This window comes from Protobothrops mucrosquamatus, unplaced genomic scaffold (genome assembly GCF_001527695.2).
Source record: "Protobothrops mucrosquamatus isolate PMUCROS unplaced genomic scaffold, P.Mucros_1.0 scaffold253, whole genome shotgun sequence".
NCBI classification, from domain to species: Eukaryota; Metazoa; Chordata; class Lepidosauria; order Squamata; family Viperidae; genus Protobothrops; species Protobothrops mucrosquamatus.
In genome coordinates this window covers 135,741-156,672 of record NW_015386601.1, presented here as the reverse complement: position 1 = coordinate 156,672, position 20,932 = coordinate 135,741, and the positions used below count along the sequence as shown (strand labels likewise).

General features: G+C 36.4%; 1 protein-coding gene across 1 annotated transcript in view; it reads left to right on the top strand.

Annotated features, from left to right (window-relative positions):
• PIKFYVE (phosphoinositide kinase, FYVE-type zinc finger containing) overlaps positions 1-20,932 on the top strand; it is a 91,425-nt gene that overhangs the window by 18,698 nt on the left and 51,795 nt on the right. The window contains exons 4-12 of the mRNA XM_015814458.1: positions 4,310-4,425; positions 5,048-5,219; positions 5,913-6,120; positions 8,071-8,160; positions 13,730-13,865; positions 15,782-15,939; positions 17,175-17,286; positions 19,459-19,606; positions 20,143-20,310. Coding sequence (XP_015669944.1) covers positions 4,310-4,425; positions 5,048-5,219; positions 5,913-6,120; positions 8,071-8,160; positions 13,730-13,865; positions 15,782-15,939; positions 17,175-17,286; positions 19,459-19,606; positions 20,143-20,310 — 1,308 coding nt within the window. The remainder of the gene's footprint in view (positions 1-4,309; positions 4,426-5,047; positions 5,220-5,912; positions 6,121-8,070; positions 8,161-13,729; positions 13,866-15,781; positions 15,940-17,174; positions 17,287-19,458; positions 19,607-20,142; positions 20,311-20,932) is intronic.

Below are 20,932 nucleotides of genomic sequence, written 5' to 3'. Positions count from 1 at the left end.
CTAGCTGTACCCGGCCACGCGTTGCTGTGGCTCAGTCTGGTTAAATGGAAAAGAAAGAAAAGAGAAAGTGGACGTTTGTAATATGTTTAATTTCACAATGCTAGCGTGTGTTGCTTTTACGTCCAACAGATGGCGCTGTTTTTCCAAAAAGCATGTTTTTACCTGTCACAGGTAAAAACATCTATATACATCTATATAATAGTAGGTATATAAAAACACGCACGTATTCGAATGCAACGTTGTGTCAAAATTTCAAAGCAATCGATGAAGAACTTTCGGAGATTTAAGATTTTGAACAAACGAACATTTACATTTTTATTTATATAGATTGTGCAACTTTCAAAATAATCACATTAGCAGTTAGATTTTCCATTTATATAAAGGATTAATATGACCATTAATTGAAGCGTTTCTTCTACTTCTGATGATGGTCGAACTTGCCTTTGGCAAAGTTCCTGTGCAGAGATGTCTGCAGGGATAAGCTGAGTTCATACAATGTAATAAGTCATTGCTTATGATTTGCTGAATACATGGATCATTATATGTGGCTTAATTCAAATATAATGCAAAGGCATACAATATTTACAAATTACAGTGGTACAGATCACACGTTGTACTAATCCAGAATCATACAATTTTTGCTTTATCCATCCCAGGAAATTTGGCAGGGTGGGCACGCTCCAAGTCTCCTCAGTGAAATGGTGTTGCTTGGCAGGTGCTCAGAATCATTTCTTTTCTCTCGTGGCACCTGTTTATGGAATAGCTTCCCCCACCCCAAAAAAAAGATACAGATGGTACTGACTCTTTTAGCTTTATGGAAAGCAGAAAAGGTTTCCCCCAAGCGCTAGGATCAGGATGTAGGTGGAACTGGCATAGTATGATTGATTGATACAAGCTTTGCTAGGGCCTCAATATTGTTTTTATGTTTGTTTTTGTCAGGATAAAAAAACACTAAAAAACACTTCTCTAGCACATGGGCAAATTTACCTAACATCTCTCAGGATTTTCCTATATGGGTGGCTATAAAAGTTTGTTAAATAAATAAAATGTAGTTCCAAAAGCTTTTGATTAATGTGCATGCTTCTTTATTCTAGCAAGAATAAAGAGATTTCTGCCATTTTAATATTAAAACTTTTGTACAGGGGGCTGTACAGGACGTGCTCTATCATGTGGGGCCTGATTTAGCAGATTTATAAGAGATTTCATAAGCTCTCAGTCTGGACTTTATGCTCTACATTTTGGGCAAAAGGCACAGTTTCCTAGTTGTCAGTTCATAATGAAGAATGGTTGCATGTGTACAACATGGTGATCTTCAAATGTACACTCTTTTTTTTAGCTTCTAGATTCCTCTATATTAGAGATCTGAACATACAATGTGATTGCAGGGTTAGCATTAGCTGGATTACTAGCCCTATACAAACATTGTACTATGTAAAAGGAAAGATAGTATGGGGAGCAGTAGCTGCAGTTACAGTAGTTGATATTTCTTTATTAAGGTAAAAGACACTAAAAAACAGTTCTTCACCATCTCAGCACATGGGCAGACTTATCTAACACCTCTCAGGAACTCCTGAGAGCAGTTGTGATTTTTGGATTGTACAGAGGTCCCTCCACAACTACAGCACAATCTGGCAAAAGACATACAGTATGGAGTTGCTAACAACTTTAAATATGTTCCCACACAAGCTCCAAAGCATTTTTTTTTATTTGAATCTAAAGCATTGCACAGTCCTAAGACCTAGAGATGGCTGCTTTAGTGATATCCCAGTTTGTCTACCATATAATTTAACTGCAGGAAAATATTTTTCCAAACTTTTAGATATAGTCTTGATCCTTCAGTGCGTTCTGTGGTGTTTTAGCTTATTACAATATTTGTATACATTATTTATTTAGTGTTTTTATTGTTTCCATTAACTAGTCTTTAGATGTTTTAATAAACCCTGGAAAGTGACATCCATAATAAAACAAGCATCTGTTATAACACCTGCTGAGTAGGTAGTTCTTCTTTAAGGTACAATTTAGTTGTTCCATACATAAATCTGGATTTGATGTTCTGTCGTAAATTTAACTCAAAACTGAAAAATCGAAGAAGTTTGTCTAAATTACCAGACTGGAAGTTATAGCAATGCTATTTAGGAATGTTGAAAGAAGTCACCCGTTATCAGCCATAGAAGTGGCACCATGCCCTTCCTCAGGAATTGGTGGCTGGCAAATAGATTCTAGCTGGGAGATGGTTGTTAGTAACACCCTCTGGCACAGCTTACAAAGATGAACCTTGTTTCTTCTTCCAAAGTTGGGAGTCTGGCCATTATACAACAACTGTTATTGTGCCTGTTTCTTGCTTTTGCTGCCAGGATTCCACATAACATAACTGGTATATAAAGCAAGGCATTCAGTGGAGCCATGTTTCTTCTGCTACACAAGAGAGCAAAATAAAATGCCTGGCTAATGGAGAACTATGGAATTGGTAAGAAACTTGAGGCACTTTTCTTTTAAAATATGAAAGAATCCTTAGCAGGAAAATGCAACAAAGAGAAGGAGGCTTGCAAAAGCCTGGGGAGTCTGTATCCAGGAGCTCTGATAAACACACACAAAATCTTTCTCCTGTAATATGCTGATGTTGCTGTTGTTGATTTAATACAAGAAATTAAATGGACTAATGGAAGACTAATTAATTGCTGTATTCAAAGCTACCGTTTGACTTCAGAAAATGGGAATCAATTAGCTGGCTTTAAAGCAAGTTAATATTTTCTCCCTGAAACAGTTGACACAGATGAATAGCTTCCGTGGATTCCTATGCAGCTAAGGTGCAGATTTGAGGTGATTTTTTAAGCTAAACTGTTTAGGTTTGTGTACTTATAGCCTTGATTTCAAAAATACTTCTAAATCTTTGGATCTACCCAAGTCTTTTTTCTCTTTTTTAAAGTGCTCAAAATTGGTGAGGTCTTTTCCTATTCAGAGTCTATATTCTAACTCTCAAGACAAAACAAAATAATAAAATTTTAATAGCAAATGCTATATTTGCTGATTTTTCTCTGCAATATTTATTGTTCCCGTCCTCTTTCAATCAATAATCAGAGATTTTTGCTGACTTAGCCCTAAGGAGTGGGATGTAAGGTTTTAATGTTTGTAATGGCACATAATCAATGGATCATAAACTCCTAAACACCTATTAATACAGATTGTAATATTTGGGATATTAATACTAGTTCTGTGTCTACAGCACAGATATCTTTGCTTAATAACTCAGTTTGGAATTGGTACTCTGATTTGCCTTTCGTTCCTCAGACTTCTATTGCTATTTTTGGGAAGAACCCAAATAGACCTGTAATTATTCAAGGTATTTCAGCTCTTAATTAAAATAAGAAAAGCCCAGGGCTGTGGATAACGTAGAAAAAAATCCTCAAAAAAGGAAATGGCTGCATCTATATTGTTGTGGTGAGAATGGAGATGTGCATGGAGTCAGTTTGGGTCAACTCAACTTGAAGAAGACTTTATTTTTTTGTAAATCTGAAATATTCATGGTTGAAACTAAATGCTGTGTTTCTGAATTGCATTTCTGGGAAGTGAGGTCTGTTGAAGCAATCCAGGTTTCTTTCAAATAAATAAATTTTATTTATTTGGTTTCAACAGACAGAGACAAATAAAGCAGAACTCCGAGGCTTGGAAATTCCTCAAAGAACATGTTTATTAGTTACAAAGTATCGGCACGTCAAAAGTGAAACCAAGTCTGAAGACACACGTAACAATTCCCCAATACAAAGTTAAGAAATCCCACCCCTAAGGCTATGCAAGCAACTACGTTCCCCAATACATCTTCTTGGTGGGCTTTTCATGAAACACCCAGCCTGCAGTCTTGGGCACAGCCGATGACCTTGATTCCCATGGGATAAAAATTTATTTAGACTAGCGAAGCACCTGGCAAAACCCCTTCCCTCCGTTCTGTGTGTCAACCAAAAATGAGTAGGAAAAATGGCTGCAGCCATGCTCATTTTTAAGAGTTGACATTACCATTTTATAACATATAACTTTCTTTGAACTGATAAATGCTTTCTATTTATTTAAAGATAAATGAATTGGCTATTTGAAAATTGGCTATAATTGAAAATGGCTATTTTTCACAAAACGTGGCTTTGGATAAGGTACTCTGTATTATACTTAAATTTAGGACATTACCACTGCATTGATCTCAGTTTGAAAAAGAGAGAACTGAAGTTAAAATTTCTGTATAACATTTTTGTATTCTAAAGGGATTTCCACTAATTGTTCATGGAAGTCTCATGTGGCAACTATTGTCTTTTGCTTTCAGACAATCGAAGAAAAGATCCTCCTCTTAGTGGTCATGATCCTAGGACAGCTGTTCAACTTAGAAGCCTCAGTACAGTTTTAAAACGCCTCAAAGAAATCATGGAAGGAAAAAGCCAGGTATCACTTTATGGCTGCTTTTATAGTTTTGAGTAATCCTGAAATCAGTTCTGTGTTTGTTTGTTTTTATAAAATCTTAGAACAAGTTCTTAGAACTTGTATAGAGACTAAATATATTTTCAAGCAATGAGGGCAAGGGCTGTCTACTAATTTTGACAATAATAGCAAATCAGTTTTCATACCTTTCCAGTATGATATATCTGGGTTCCTTCTCATTTGTGAGTTGAAAAATTTTCTTTCTTCTAGCAACCTTTTACTAAATCAAATCCTATTGCTTAACGATTAAATTCAGAGCATTACATAAGTGAAATCCTTTGGCTTGGGTAAACTAAGCAGGACATAACTTTTTAAAAGATGAGAGTAGTGCAAATGTATTAATTCTCCTTTATCTGTTTTATAGCAACTATGAAGATTGGAGCTTTTTGGCACATTATAAACACCCTTGCATATGACTATGTTCTGAATCTAATTTGAGTTTCATACCTCAACTCTATTCAGTCTGCAAATTAATATTATAATCTAATTTTGGACTTGTGACGTCTCATAATATGACTTACATTCAGAAATAGAAAGAACATTTGTGAAACTGTTTCCTTGACTAAACAGCAAATTTCTTCCATAGGACAGTGACCTCAAACAATACTGGATGCCAGATAGCCAATGTAAAGAGTGTTACGACTGTAGTGAAAAATTCACTACTTTTAGACGCAGACATCATTGTCGGTTATGTGGGCAAATTTTCTGTAGCCGATGCTGTAACCAGGAAATCCCTGGAAAATTTATGGGTTACACAGGTAAGACAAAGTGCAATCATACATCTAGCTTTTGAGAAGATGTAGAAATTTATCCTTCTGCTGGAATTGGTGGGTGAGGATGAATTTCATATTGACCCAAAACATAGTGGGTGAAACAGCCAGTAAGAATTCATGAGCAGTAATATCCATACTATCATCCGCTGAATACTAGGAAGACTTTTGTGGTAAACTCATGGATATGCAACCATATAATGCCTTGCCCTTCCCAGAAATTGTTAGGATAGTCATTCATCTTATTTCTAGACCTGCAGCTGTTCCTTCAAGTAATTTTACCAGGTTGAAGAATGGATGGCAAGAATGGAAAGGCCAGGCCAACCTAAGTTCCATGTGATGAAGCCAGCATTCTGGTTGCAACACTTCGGTTAAAAATTAACATGGCGTGTGGGTGGGCTTGAGGTTGCATTTTGCTATGAAACATGTTTTGCTGGAATGTCTTCAGTTCTTGTATATGTTGCAAGCCTTGGTGCACGCAGTATATGTTTCTGTTCAAAATCTAGCTCACATTCTGTGTAGTGGTGTTGATCTCTAAGTTTTCTTTAGGTTCTTGATACAAGGCATGATAAAAGAATTTTCCTACCTTTGAAATAAAGCAAATATAGTATCTGTTTTTCATGCCACAATTTTTAGAATAAAATCTTCAAATTATAAAGCAGTCTCTTCTATTTCTCATAGGTGATCTGAGAGCTTGCACTTATTGTCGCAAAATAGCCTTAAGCTATGCACACTCCACAGATGGTAACACCATTGGGGAAGACTTGAGCGCTTTATCTGATTCATCAAGCTGTTTGTCAGTATTGGATCCTGGGGAACCCCGTACTCCTGTAGGTAGCAGAAAAGCTAGTCGCAATATTTTCCTGGAAGAAGATCTTGCCTGGCAAAGGTATCAATGCCTTTATATTTAAGTGCTTGGAAAATCTATTCTTTCTTCAGTCTTAGACTAATTTTGTAACACCCGATTAGAAAGCATTGTTCAGACAACTTTAGTTATTACTTTGGCATTCTTTAGCTGCACAGTTGAACATTGTTTCAGGACACTATGGCCTCTGCCAATAGATGCAATTCCTATATTGTCATATTGAAAATTGGTCATATTTCAGTCACTGTGATCCAATGTTGACGTTTCTCATCAAGAAAATACTGTAGCAGAGCCCCATCTTGTAGCCTGAGACCTCAGTTCTGTTACTTTCATTCCTTGGAACTTATAAATTGAAAATTCGTTTTTTCAAAAACATAAAACTACATTTTCTACCAGCATATTTATCATGTTGCATTGAAAATTGGAAGATGTCTCTGAGTATATATGGGTAGTCCTCACTCAGCATCTCTCTGTTCAAAGTTATGACGGCACTGAAAAAATGGTCCATGAAATACGGCTGTTGCAGTGCCCCTGTGGTCATGTGAACAAAATTTGGGCCTGCCCAATTTACAACCGCACCACCCACCACTGCTCCCCTCAGCCAACCCTGCCTCCCCTCTGTTAGACTTACCATTCTGGTCACATGTAGGGGAGGCGCTATGGGCTGGTGGATGAGAGCTAGAGAAGGGTGCTGTGGACAGGCACAGGGAACAGAGATAGGTATATGTTTGCTGTGCCACAGTGCACCACTATCAGCCAGTGCGTTATTTTGCGCCACATTATTTCATGCCAGCCTTTTGTGCACCAGCCGGGGCTTCCTTTTGTGCCAGCACAGCCGGTTCTTTCTTTCATGCTGGCTTTCTTTTGTGCACCAGCTGGGTCCTTTTGTGAAAGAAGGCTGCTGGGAAATAAGGTTCCGGCTCTGCTCCTGAAATGGAGGCAGTCCCCTGCCTTCTTTCAAGAATGGCTTGGATTTGTGTGGGTCCTCGCCTAAAGACCACATGGGTTTTGCTCAACAGCAGCAAGCGGGATTGCCACACAGCCATGTGACATTTCATTTAACGATTGTATTATTTAGTGTCAGAGTTGCCAGAAGCAATTAGGGTTATTAAGCGAGGACTTCTTTGCCTTGCAGCATCACTGTTGCTCAGTTAAGTAACTGTTTCTTGGGAAAAGATTTTATATAGAGCGGTGCCTTACCTCCTTTTCCAAAAGAACCAAAAAAGAACCCCCCTCCAAACAAATTTTTCAAATAAATGACATTAATAGCTATAAAGTGTCACATCCATGAATTTTGAAATAGAGATAATCCTTGACTTATGATTTATGACCTACCCCCAAAAAACTACTTATGAACTGGAATTGAAGTTTTGATGCTGGTCCGACCCCCAGTCACATCACATTTATGGCCATTTGTTGCATCTGCAGTCACATGACCATGATTTATGTTTTTGCCAGAAACCAGTGTTTAAAAAAATATCCCATAGCAATCAATGGGTTTGCTTAATGACCATGGCAGTTGCTTAATGACTGCCGCAAAAAAGGTAATAAAATCTGGCATGATCATGTAATGACTCGCTTAACGACCATCATGATTTATGACTGAAATTGCAGGCTCAATTATAGTTGTAAGTCAAGGACTACATGTATGCAATCTGAATGGTTCTTTGGAGACTCAAAATTGGAAATAGTTACAGAATTTTTTTTAAGATGTCTCCGATCATTCCATTTTAATAATCTTGAGAATCTGGAATAATGTATTTATGTATAAGAGTCTATGTCACAAAGAGAGAACTTCCCAATACTTTGAATTCATGATCATCTTGGGATTTGGCTTAAAGCAACAGCAATACCCCTCCCTTCGTTTTTTGGGGGGAACAAAGCAACTTGCTGCTTCAGCCTGTACCAGGGGTCTTATTAGCTTCTCTGATGCAGTGCTAACTGCTGCTTAAATGTAATATCCTTGACTTGCAGCTTGATTCATCCAGATTCTTCATCCTCTACCTTATCAACACGTCTTGTATCAGTTCAGGAGGAAACAGGGAAGTCTCCTGCACGGAATAGGTAAGTGATCTAGCTAGAGGTCACCCCCATACTAGATAGTATGTTTTGAAGCAGCTTACTGTTGACTCTGTTTGAATAAACAACATAATGCCTGTCTCAAAAGAACATTAACACACTATTGGAAGAACTCTGTGTCTTGATAAAAGTGTCTGCATGAGAGAGTGCAGACCTTTTGTCTTGTTAGTTCCATCACAGTGTATTGTAATAAAGTTTATTATTTGACCATAAGTCTACCAGTCTAGCCTCGCCATCATTTTTTTTTCTTAAAAAGACTTCCTGAGGTGACACGCAAAAAAATACTTCATAGAGAACCCTTAGAATGGTGCATCTAACAAAGTGAATTTTCAAATCAACATTTAATTTAACCTTGTGATACAATAAATAGGTGTGCCATCCAAATCTTAGTTCATGGCTCTATAAGTAAGTAAACAAGTAATCTCTTGTTTTGGAGAGTCAGTCACTTTTCATCCAGACTGGGGGGTCATCTATTCCAATCCCCCAAAACATACCAGTTTTCATAAGAAAAGAATAATAACTTATCCATAAGATATTTAAAAATTAATTTTATCATCCTACTATTATTGATTTTATTCCATTAAATTCTACTTCTACTGGAGTAAACATTAAACATTTTCATAAATTATTTCCAAAATTATAGCCATTCTTAGATATCGAAATCATTAATCAACTTGCAGATAAGCAAATTAACTCATTTTCCCTCCCTCTGTTGTTTGTACCTGCCATCATCACATTTGCTCTTGATTCATGGTGTTCTAAAGACCTTTATGACATTGAAATACTGGGCTGGCTTCATCATATGATCTCACTGATTCTAATTGGCTATATTGCAAAGGGTGCGTATAGTTATGAGAGCATAATACTTCACTTGAGCTGGGATAGTAGTGCTTTGATGAATTACTATATGTCAGCAGTAGGATGGGAATTATTTCTGTAGTTACATACAGTTATGTGCCATAGGGAACAGTTAATTGACAAGAATAGAGCCATTCTGAATTGATTTTTGCTCTCTTTATAGCACAATGTCATGCAGGCCCAATTAGTATAATACAGATATATAAAGACACCTTGTTTTTCAGTTTTGTTTTAAAACTTCCTATTTGACTTTCATTCTTTTTATATTTCTTATTACATTTGATATAAATCTTACATCATAATTGGAAGACAGAAAACGTGGCTAGGGAAGAGTAAAATATTTCCACTCATACTAATCTTTTTTTAATATATTTTTTTAATTTTTTACAATAACAATCTTTAGTGCTTCATGAACAGTGTGTTGTCTGGGTTCATATATTTAAAACAATGATAATTAATTTCTACAATTAATCAATATGTTGGTAATATATTTCTTGATCCTCTCTTCTTCCTGTAATATTCTCCTTTTGTCTACATTAAACAAATACAATTCTTAATATTTTCAGTACAAACCAAGTTGAATATAAACATTTTTTAGTATTTATGTACATAATAATAACATCAACATATAACATGTTTTAATCAGCTTATTTCCATTGTATTTATAAAAGTCATCTTATTAAATCATTATATGTCCTGTTTTCAAGATTCTTATTGAAGCTTAGTTTCCCCTCAATATTCAAGCCACTCTTATCAGTCATAATTTTCTCAAAATTCATTACCTTTAAATATCCAAACTTTTCATTTAAATAGACCCTCTCAATGTTTTAACATTTCATATATTCTAAAAGTATTATACTACTTATATATCTTATTCTTCTTACTATAGGGCCCCTTTATCTATTATTTTGGCTATATTCCAACAATATTTAACCCTATAATACACCATCTAATCTAGGGCTTGTTTATATCCAAAAAAGACAAAGCAAGTAAGGTATCAGGTTTTGATGATTCTTCTGACAGTCCTTTAATCCATTTTATTTATTCTTCTTTTTTATCCTCAAATTTGTTTTGAAATCCTGGAGGATAAGGCATCCTTTTTTGTCTTCTTTATTATAGTAAGGTTTTGCAGATTTTTTTTGGTTTGTATTAAATTGTAGTTTTCTTCATTTGTAGCTTTTCTATTTAAGTCACTTTCATTTAATTTATAGTCTGTTGTCTGATTTGTTTGTTCATTGTTTGTTGTCATTTTTTGAGTATCATTTAATTTCTAGGTTTAAGTTAGAGATATGCTCGTTTATATTGTCAAACTGATTTTTAATCTTATCATGGTTTGAAACAATTATCATTTGAATCTGTCGCAGCATTGTGTATATTTTCTCCTGGAATGTATTTGTATTGCCTTGAGTCATTGTTCTGCAGATCTTTGAAGCTCAAAACTGGGTTGTTCAGGAAGAGGTGTTAGGTATAGTTTTATATTACTTTTAGATAGGTATATAATATCCATTTTATCTCTCCCCTCTAAGTAGTTTTCCATCGGTGTCATAATCTTTTTAATTAGTTTTATCAAGCCAGTCCATTTTATAATCCAAACAGCCAAATCTTACGTAGTTCTTGTCTTTATATAATGGTTTTATAATCCCAGTACATTTCCAATTGTCAAGGCACCACTGAAAACAATATTTTGTGGCAATATTCTTTTCAGGGGTCCTATAATTATCAGCCAGTCAGGATTCAGTTCAAAGTATTTGACCATTTAAAAGTTTTCCAGTAATTTCTCCTTTAGAAGATTAGCCAAAGGCTAAATTTTTTCTTTCTTTGCAAACAGTTCTTAGGTTAAGATTTACGAATGCAGTTCAGTGTGTTTATAATCCCAGAAGGTCAGCAGTTTCTAAACATATGTAGTTTCACTCAGTAGTAGATAATGCTTTGTTCCCAGCTGTTTTTTGCTGTTTCTAGGTGTCTTCATCAATGCTTTTTCAGGTATAGAGTTTTAACAATTTTCTTAGCTTTCAAATTTATCCAAACTGGTAATGTTTATTCCCCATAAGTGTTTAATTTGCCGCTTCCGTCTATAGAAGAGTGAGGAAACCCCCCCTTCTTGCTTTGGGGGGCTTTTTGCTTCTTGGGGATCTTTTCCAGAAAATTAAATACAAAATAGGAGAGAGAAGATCAAATTCCTCACCCAGTTTCAAGCACGCTGTTCACTGTTGTGCTGGTTAGTGCCTTTGGACTTCGGCTGCAAGTAGCTTGGGCTGGTCAGTGAGGTGTGGCCAGCCTTTCTCCTGTCAGGTTAGAAGGCTTTCCCCGAACCAAACCAAACAACCGCCATCATTCCAGAGTTGTCGGGTCACCCTTCTTTCTTCACCGCCTCTCTGGGGCGACTTAGACCCATTTAGGGTCCCCTGGCAGGGCAAAACTAACCGCAAGGTGCGGAGGTCCTCGATCCCGCGACCAGGCGCTACGGTGCAAGACCAGAAGTCCACTCATATTAATCTTTCTGCTTCCCTCCCTTCCCTATCCTCAATTTATCTGGATTGTAGACATGTTCTCTTTACATACTGAAGGCATTATCCTAGCCAAGATTAGTACAAGTAATTTTCAAAATATTGCTTCCTTAGGCAGAATCCCTCAAGAGCTCTTCCTTGTCAAAGACAAATCGTAGTTATCTGACAGAATACATTGTACTGTATATCAAATTTAAGTTAGCTATAACTAAATAGAAAGTGTATATTTTTATGCCTCTAAAAATGGTGCAACAGTTTGAGAGAATTTAATTTACTGTAAGCAAGTTACTTGTAGCTGGTAAATATCAGTATCTTATAAATAATTTCAGGAACTGAATGTTCTCTGCAAGAATCACTTCTCAGTCAATTTAAATATCTATAAATATAAAAGTAGTGGATGTAGCTGAAATGCATTGCTGGATAAGTTAGGATAAGGATTGCCAGCCTCTTTGGAGCTGATGGGCACATTTGGAATTCTGAGAGTGTGTGGGGCTCTTACAGAATGGCTGCTGTGGTAAGTATGGACATTCACAAATTTGCCAGAAAACAAATTGATGAGTTTGTTTTCCATTGGCTCTTCTAGCTTTTAGGATGATCTTAGCTGTCTTTGGGGAGTGATGTGGGTGTGCTTCCCCCAAAATCCTGGGTTCCAGCCCCCCCATCACAAATAGGCCTCAGAAGCATTTTTGGAATAAAGACTGGAACACTGCTTTGCAGCAGGAGAACTTTTTATGTAGGTCTTATTCTTCTAATATATTGCAGTATTTTACTTTCCATGTAAAGTTGGTCAACCTATAGACTTCTGCATGCTCAGAGTCAAGTTGCATGCATGCTTATTCCTAAGTTTTTCTCATTCATTGTTCTGAGATGTGAGGGGGATGTAGTTTTTGCAGCAGTCTAGAAGTGAGCTGTTTAAGAGAGAAAGAATGTAAAATTGCAGAGTACAAAGAAAATAAGGACGGAGGAATCATTATCTTCCCACAGCAGGGCACCTGTCAGATATATGATTTTAGATCCCATTTTATGTGTGAAAAGGAAATAGCTGTGAACTAACACAGCTATTCTGGCTGGCATTTCTTGAAGCACAGGTCATTTCCCATATATGCTCTGCAGTTCCCTTAAGCAGTTTTCATAAAGCTGGTAAAATGTTTTATATGCATTTGTTACCTAGTCCAGATGAATGGAAACAGATTTTAAAATGGCTGATCTGATAGATATTTACCACTAAAAATGTAGCAGTTGGTTCGAGGTTATTATATTTACTTTGTCCACTGCTGTCTTTAAGGAGAGTATGCTTGGTTTATTCTCTGTGAAGTACAAAAAATAAAAGTTATGAATTATAATGGTATCTTAAGCTGATGGATTGTCTGATAGGGTATTTATCTCGTTATTAATAGCAAGAGTAACTGTGGACAGTTGAGCAAAAAATTGCTTTTGCTTGAAGATATGTATTAGCCTCATGTCTTACACTTTGTTCTTTTGCTTCCTGGTCTCTTGTCAATATCCTGAGATTCATCCAAAACATTTTATATTGTCTGTAATTTCTGTAATGTCGATCCTTGTAAGATCAAGCCAGAAAAATGTCTTCATTTGAACCTGGTAACCAGCATTTCCTAATTTGGGATAAGATCTGGTTTTGTGAACTATTTATGAAAAGAGGGGACTCATGTATAGGGATTTGGACATTTTTGCTTATTTTCCTGAGATTTGTACATTCAAATCTCAGCCCCTGTATTTGAAGACTGAGTAGTAATAAACCAGGGATTAAGGGAGTTCAAGGTGAAATATGCTTTCGAGGTTGAAGATCAGAATTCAGGTTCTGATTGTTTTCCATGTGATTTGAAGCAAATGAAAATTTTGGGCTCAGTCATGGTCATAAGTCAGGGACTACCTGTACTGAATTTTGGCAAAATGAAGCCACATAGAGAGTAAATCAAGCCACTTAATTCTTATCATTTGGAAAATCAAGAAAGGAGAAATTTATGTGGTAAAAATTAGCTTCTAACCTTTCTAGCCTTTTAAAAAGTTCCTGTGTTTGGTTCCTAATATTGAAAGCTAGATTGTATTTTGGTTGAAAGAGGTGATTAAGAACATGTGGTAAAATTTTGCCCTGTTCTGTTAAACGTTAATTTTAAAGTACAGCTGGAATGAACTGAAGATTACAAGCATTATTCTGTTCCTCCCACCAGATCGGCTAGCATAAGTAACCTGTCTCTGGATCGATCGGGGTCTCCCATGGTGCCTTCCTATGAGACATCTGTCAGTCCACAAACTAATCGAACCTACATGAAGGAGACCAGTGAGGATGAACGCAAACTTCTTCTGGTACAAGCCAAGCTTTTCTTGTATCTTGCATCCTTCCAACAGAAATAAGTAACAACTTACTGCCGTTTGTGGTACTTGACTTCTTAAGTTTACCTGTTTTATACTGTCCTCTGTTTACAGCCTGTGTTTTTCATTACTTGTACCTCATGTTTCCTCAAAGGAAATGCAGATTATGCCATTTTTTATCATTATAATCTTGAAGTTTGAAGAACTATTTTCATGTGATCATCTACTTATGAAGAAAGTGCATGGTCTTTCACCACAGGAAAATTAGCATCAGTTAGAAAAAAGAAAAGCCTTGTATATTTAGGTGGGCCTAAAAAGATAACTATACTATTTTGAATCCCCCTTACAAGGGAAGAAATAAGTAACAAGTATGTGCATTGCTTGTGCATTTGTTAGTACTTGGTATGTTATTTTCTTTTCCACAAGTATATAGTCCAATTTAACATAGGAGCTTTAGCACGAAATATTATTTCAATTAAGGATTAACTACAAACACTCATAAGAGATAGATGGCTTGATACTGCTTTTGTTGACACAACTCTGAATTTTGTAACTTAAGGGTTATTTATTTATTTTTGTGTGTGCAATCATTTGTATACTGCCCTACTTCATGGACTCACGTTGGATGTTCTGTTTCTTGTGCAGGTCAATGTTTGATGTTGCAGGGAACTCCATTTCTGAACTCCCTCAAACATGTTAGTGTTAGAAGATATATTTACTAATACGATATACAATGTGTTATAGTGTCTTCTGTGCAAGCCTGAATAACTTCCATCAAAATCCTGCTTTTTTTTTTGCCAGACCATATATCTTTATTTGCTTTCCTGGAATATTTTGGATACTTTGCAATAGTGAATAATAGCTTGTTGTTTTAAATGCAAATCTAGACTTATTCTCAGGGGAATCCTAATTATCAATGGAGGAGGAAGGTGTCAAAGCTCTCAAGCATTGTAAGGAATCAGGAAATAAGTGGAACATTACAAAAGACTAGAGTACTAGAAAGGTTTTCAGCCATATTCTTAAAAAAAAAGCATTTTTTTCTGCCTGTAGGCCTAAAGAACAGAGTAAATTTCATAGATTGATTCCTATTTGCATAATCAAAGAAACATAGCCATAAAAAAGAATATATGGGCTATTAGATTGTTTCAAAACACTGCCACATTGCAAGCTTCCCCACCATGTCCAAATTAAAAAAATCCCCTTTTAAACACATGCAAACTGTTCAATTTATCAGTAGCAGAGTTCATCTCTCTCTCTTTTTCTCTTTTAAAGAGGATTGATTCTAATTAATAGGTTGAATTCTCTGGAGTTTGCTTCTTCAACTGCTATACTTTCTTCCTTTCTGAGAAATGTTTGTATGCAGATATACACCAGTGAAAGCAAGGAAGTGGATGGAGTAGGTGGAAGAGAAGGAACTGCTTTTCCATGTATTTTAAATGTTAAAAATAGAGCAGGGCAAGAGATTTGACAGTCATGAATGGCAATGCCTGTGTGTGTTATGGAAGAACATAAGCACTCTATAATGCCAGTTCCCAAACCCGTCTAATTGTCCATTCTAATTCTAAAAATCACATAATGTTCAAAAAGGTTTTTTTGGTTACTTGTCTAAGAAGAAAAAAAATCAAGAGACTTGGCATCACAAGATCTCTGAAGTGTCAGAAAGCCAACAATTCATTTTTAAAAGTTCTCTCAGCCAGAAGGATAATGATAAAAATTCTGAATACTTAAGCAAAATGTGTACTTGTCCCTTGAACAAACTGTCCGTCTTAACAGTATATCCAGGAAAGGGGAGGGGCAAGAGAAGGAATTCTGTAAATCCCTTGGAACAAGGTAAACAGCACCTCTCAAGACAGAACACTTAAGCCATCTAAATGTGTGCTATCTCAAAATGTCATCATTTTGTCTTCTAGGACTCAGTTCAGTTAAAGGATTTGTGGAAGAAAATATGCCATCACAACAGTGGGATGGAGTTTCAAGATCATCGCTACTGGCTGCGTACCCACCCCAACTGCATTGTAGGAAAGGAGCTGGTCAATTGGCTTATAAGGAATGGCCACATCACTACTAGGTAACTGAGTGTCATGGGGTCTTTCATAAGTATGCTCAGTGTTCGTGGATTAGGACAGTAAGATAAAAATAGTTGGGCTTATTCCAATTCAGGGGTTCTGCGGAGGTAAAATTATTCATAATTAAACTCTAGCATTTTATATCCAGTCAAACCCTTCCCCACCCTACTCATTTTTTATCTTTCTTGTTCTCAATCTATGCCTGCTATAGTAAATTCTTTGGGGGAATCAATTTTTAGATAAGAATAATTATGTTTTGGTCCATTAATTATCTTTCAGTGTGTATGGTTAATGAGTCAGAAAATCCTTTGTATTTATCAATCTCAAATAGTTCAAATAACAGATACGGTATCGGGAACTGAGGATTGTGATGATGATTCAGATAGTTTGTAGAACCCATCGTCCTCCTATCATTAGTTTGGGTTGATTCTGAACATGGGTTAATGCTCACCAACCATCAGGAGAGAGATTATGTGATATAGCAAGAGATTTTCTCCAACCCCACTGGGCAGCCTCCACCTCCCCTTTTGTCCCTCATGCTGGTCACTGCTAGAAATGATGATCCTTTTTTCAAATGTGTGTGTCTGAGCTAGAAATCAGCTTGGTGACCTGGTGGGTAAAGTGGAAGCATTTGAAATCCAGGACTCTATACCCAAACCAGAATATTCCCAGAGAACAGGAGAGGCATAGTGCTTGTGTTTTGCCTGCCTAAAGGAGGAAGCATCTCTTGAAAAGGATAGCAGTTAAGGTTGACTTGAAGTTACCTTATATGGAGATTGAGGATGAGATGAAAGCAAAGTCATGAGGGCAGATCAAAGACACAGGGTTTCTAAAAATATTATTTTGATTTATATTCTGTTCTTCTTTGAAGAATTTAAAGCAGTCTGCTTTATACTCTATGTTCCTATCTCCTCAGAACAACCACTCTGTGAGGTGGGTTGGGCTGAGAGAGCAATTGGCCCAAAATCACCCAGCCAGCTTCCATGTCTCTAAGGGAGGATTAAAACTGAGTCCTGGCTACTAGTCCAGCACCTTAACTAATTCACCAAACTGGTTGTTGGGTTGGTTATCCTTTGGTTGGAAAAAGATTTCTGAAGCTCACTTTTAAAACCACCTTAATCTTATACCTTCTATATGTATTATTTACTTCAGAGCACTGTAGTCAGAACACATCTCTACAGTAAACTAAAAACTCATTTATTCATTAACATGGGATTTAAAATGGTTTTATTTCCAGAGCTCAAGCAATTGCAATAGGACAGGCTTTAGTAGATGGGCGTTGGCTGGATTGCATCAGTCACCATGATCAAATCTTTAGAGATGAATATGCACTCTACAGACCATTACAGGTATGGATTTATTTTGTGAAAAAGTTATATGTGGATTGGGTAGCTTGGAGAAAAACATCGTATTGATGTCTTATGACTTTGGATCCATTTGAGCCAGAAATTTCAGAATAGCAACTTTTGTAGTTTCATGATGACCTTTGCATTTCACTTAACAATTATTCAGAAAGTGTGTCCATTTGTTCTTTTTAAAAAGTGTGTGAAAGCAATTTAATTTCTGGTAATTAAATAAGGATAATAAGAAAAATAAGGATAATTTCTGCCCAGAGCAGTTTTTCGGAGTAAGATGTGTGGCATATAAAATAAATATATGTGCAAGTTTACCTTAGGTCAAGAAATAAACTAGAAATTTATGGAATTTTCATTGAAAAGAAGGCATTTTCCAAGAACTTCAGAAGAAAAATCAGAGGACAGATATTTTTTAAAAAATAAATCAAGACTTTTTTTAAAAAAACAAAACAAAACCTGAAGGCTTTAAATATAGATATCAAACATGTAACAGTTTAGATCAGCCAGCCTGCAAAGCAGCCTTGTGTGACTTGCTGATTTTTTTGAAACTAAATAATTCTACTGCCACCGAACATTGCTGCCATTAAAGGGGATCTGCCACCAGTCTGAAAGACTTGCTGCCAAGCACCTCCAACACCTGCAAGCCTCATCGGTGTGGCCAGCTCCATTGCTGCTGCTACTCTGCTGGCTGTGAACAGTTGATAGCTGTGCCAGATATTCCTTTGTGGCCTACAGTTAGTTTTGATTTATTAATGCAGCCCTTTTCCTCTATGAGTTGTGCAGATCTAGTTTAGACTTTCCTGTCATACACAGGATGAGAGTCTGGTGATAGAGTTATTTGCTCAACAAACATTTTTGCCAGGCCATATTTAATGACTGCCTACAGTTGTAAAGAAGTAATACCTAATTCAAAACTCTATGTATTGTATCTATTTCTTGTCTGTCTTTTGAAATAAATAAAATAAAATTGCTTCAGTAATAGGAGAAAAATTATAAAGCTTTTTTAACTACTGAAAAATTCAGAAGAAATGAGCATTTGATTTATGTGGTCTCATGCACATTTGGAGAAAAATAAGGATAAACCCACATTACCAATTTATACCAGGATTATTTCTTATCTAAACATTGCTTAATGTTTGTTGCTAGAAATTCCTTCTGTTCTGTCTACAATAATGCTTGCTTCAGACTTGCATTTGTAGAATTCATCTGTGATGAGGTCAAAATTGGCCTTTGAGATGCAACAGATTAATGTCATTTTTGTTTGGTTAGCAAGAAACTTGCTCAATTAGTGCGTATGTCTCTGTCCTCTGTCGCAAAGTATACTAACCTTGAAGCAAAAATTGAGTTTCAGTATAATTACCTTGGCTTGATCCCAATATTCCCAAAGCTGGTATCTGAATTCTGTTACAAATATAAGAACTTTTCTGTAATATTATGATGGTGACCAATAATTAGTAGAGCTATATTTTCTAAAGAATAGTATGTGACTGAATGGGGGAAAGAATGAGTTACTGGCTATCATTAAATATCTTTATCCCTGTGAGAGAGGGCAGCAAATTAAAGAAGTATGTCATGGAACGAAGTTTAAGAAAACTAGGAATTCTAACATGTTAACATCACATGTGGATCTGTCTCAAAGCATGTAGACTTCAAAACTACAAATTCCTTGGGCTGTCCATTGAGTGGTTGGTAACATTCTCATTTTCATGACTAGAATTCCCACACACTTGTGATCATTTGAATTTCCTGTGGGTTTTATTAGCACAGCAACAGATTTTCTCCCCATTTAGAAGAACTTTGAAGAACAAGAGAGTTTTGAGAAGAGCAAAAGTTTGACGTTACAATTCCCTGTGCCAAAAATAAACTTTCTGTTTGTGATCAGAAGGTTGTTACCCCTTACTCAACAATGGTTCCTAACTTTATCTGCATGCAGACAAAAACCACTATTGATTTATTTTTTATTTCTCATTGTTTTATTTGTGAGTTCTGATTATTTTGTCAGCAAAATATTGTTACTTAAAATATATTTGAAAAGATACACTTCTTCATTTTGTTCATTTTTTAAAATTTCCTCTGCAAGTGTCCTGTTAATCTGATTGTGTTAATCTTGTATCTCCATTCTGTATAATTCATGTTCTAGTATTTCTTCCCTCATTAATTTTATAGAGCACAGAATTTTCTGAAACTCCTTCTCCAGACAGCGACTCTGTCAACTCCGTGGAGGGCCATTCTGAGCCATCGTGGTTCAAAGACATCAAATTTGATGACAGTGACACAGAGCAAATTGCAGAAGAAGGAGATGACAACCTGACTAGTGAGTCTCTGTGTCTGTCATTTGAGGATTCCATTTTAGCTGCTAGTCCCATTTCCGCTGCTCTCTGCCTGCTCTGTTGTAGAAGCAAATGCTTTCCCCCCCTAATCCTTTTATGCCAATTGCCTCCAACTGATGTGTCTATTTCTTAGTATTACAACTCCCATTAGGAAAAATGGGATTTGTAATCCAATTGATCTGGAGGATACCAGACTGAGAAGATTGCTTAAACAGATGCAGCATTTTCAGCTAGACTGTTTTAGTTTTGTTTTCAGGCTTTAAATATGCATAAGGTGTTTGCGGTCTATCTCTGTAGTATGATGGTCTGATAAAGTAAATGGTTCTCAAAAGACCATCAAAATTTTAGAAAAGCCATGAAATACAAGTGGATGAAAGTACTGTCTTTCTTGCTTTCTCCAGCAATCAATTTCATGTAATTAAGATAATGTCTCTCCTCTCCTTGATATCCTCCTGAAACCTGTTATTTGCACCCACCCTCTCCTCCCTGTATTTTTCTTCTCCTCACTGAAATCCAAAAGATTCTGCCAGCCCTAGCAAGCGTACCTCAGTCAGCAGCTTCCAGTCTGCCATGGACAGCGACTCAGCTGCTTCCATCAGCCTGAATGTGGAGCTGGACAACGTGAACTTCCATATCAAGAAGCACTCCAAATACCCACATGTGCCCCCTCATCCTGCTGACCAGAAAGGTAGGAGGGAGCTGCCAATTGGAGTCACCCATAAGAGAAAGCAAAGCTGATGCCTCAGTTCAGATATGCTCCAAATAATCCTGAAACTCCTAACTGTTTTTCATTTTCACAAACAAGTGTTGCCTATACTATTGGTGAGGTCTTACATAACTCCTCTGACAGATGCCTTTTCTCCATGGAGCATAAGAGCTTTGATGAACATCTACTGTGAAGGCAGCAGATATAAACACAGATCTTCCTAGATAAAGGTCTCCCAGTCCTATTTTGGGTAGAGTACTGAGGTAGAAAACAATATATTTGGATTTAGTCTCATAAAATTATAGTGTTAAATGGAGTATTTTAAAGAGTTTGTCCAAACCAGTGCAGAAACCTGAATTTCCTTTTCTTCTTTCTGTCTCAGACAAAATGCTTTTGATCTCTACTTTCTTAAAAGAACAGAGAAGTTATTGTCATATGTATTGTCGAGTTATGGAGTAGCTTAATCCAGGCATCTTGCATGTTGCCATGGCAGCATAAAGCGTTTTAAACTCTGACTTTCTTTTACTTATCTGAATGAAAGCAGTAAAGGGTCTTCCCCTTCTTAAGTTCTTAATAGTAACATTTATTTATTAAATTTATTTGT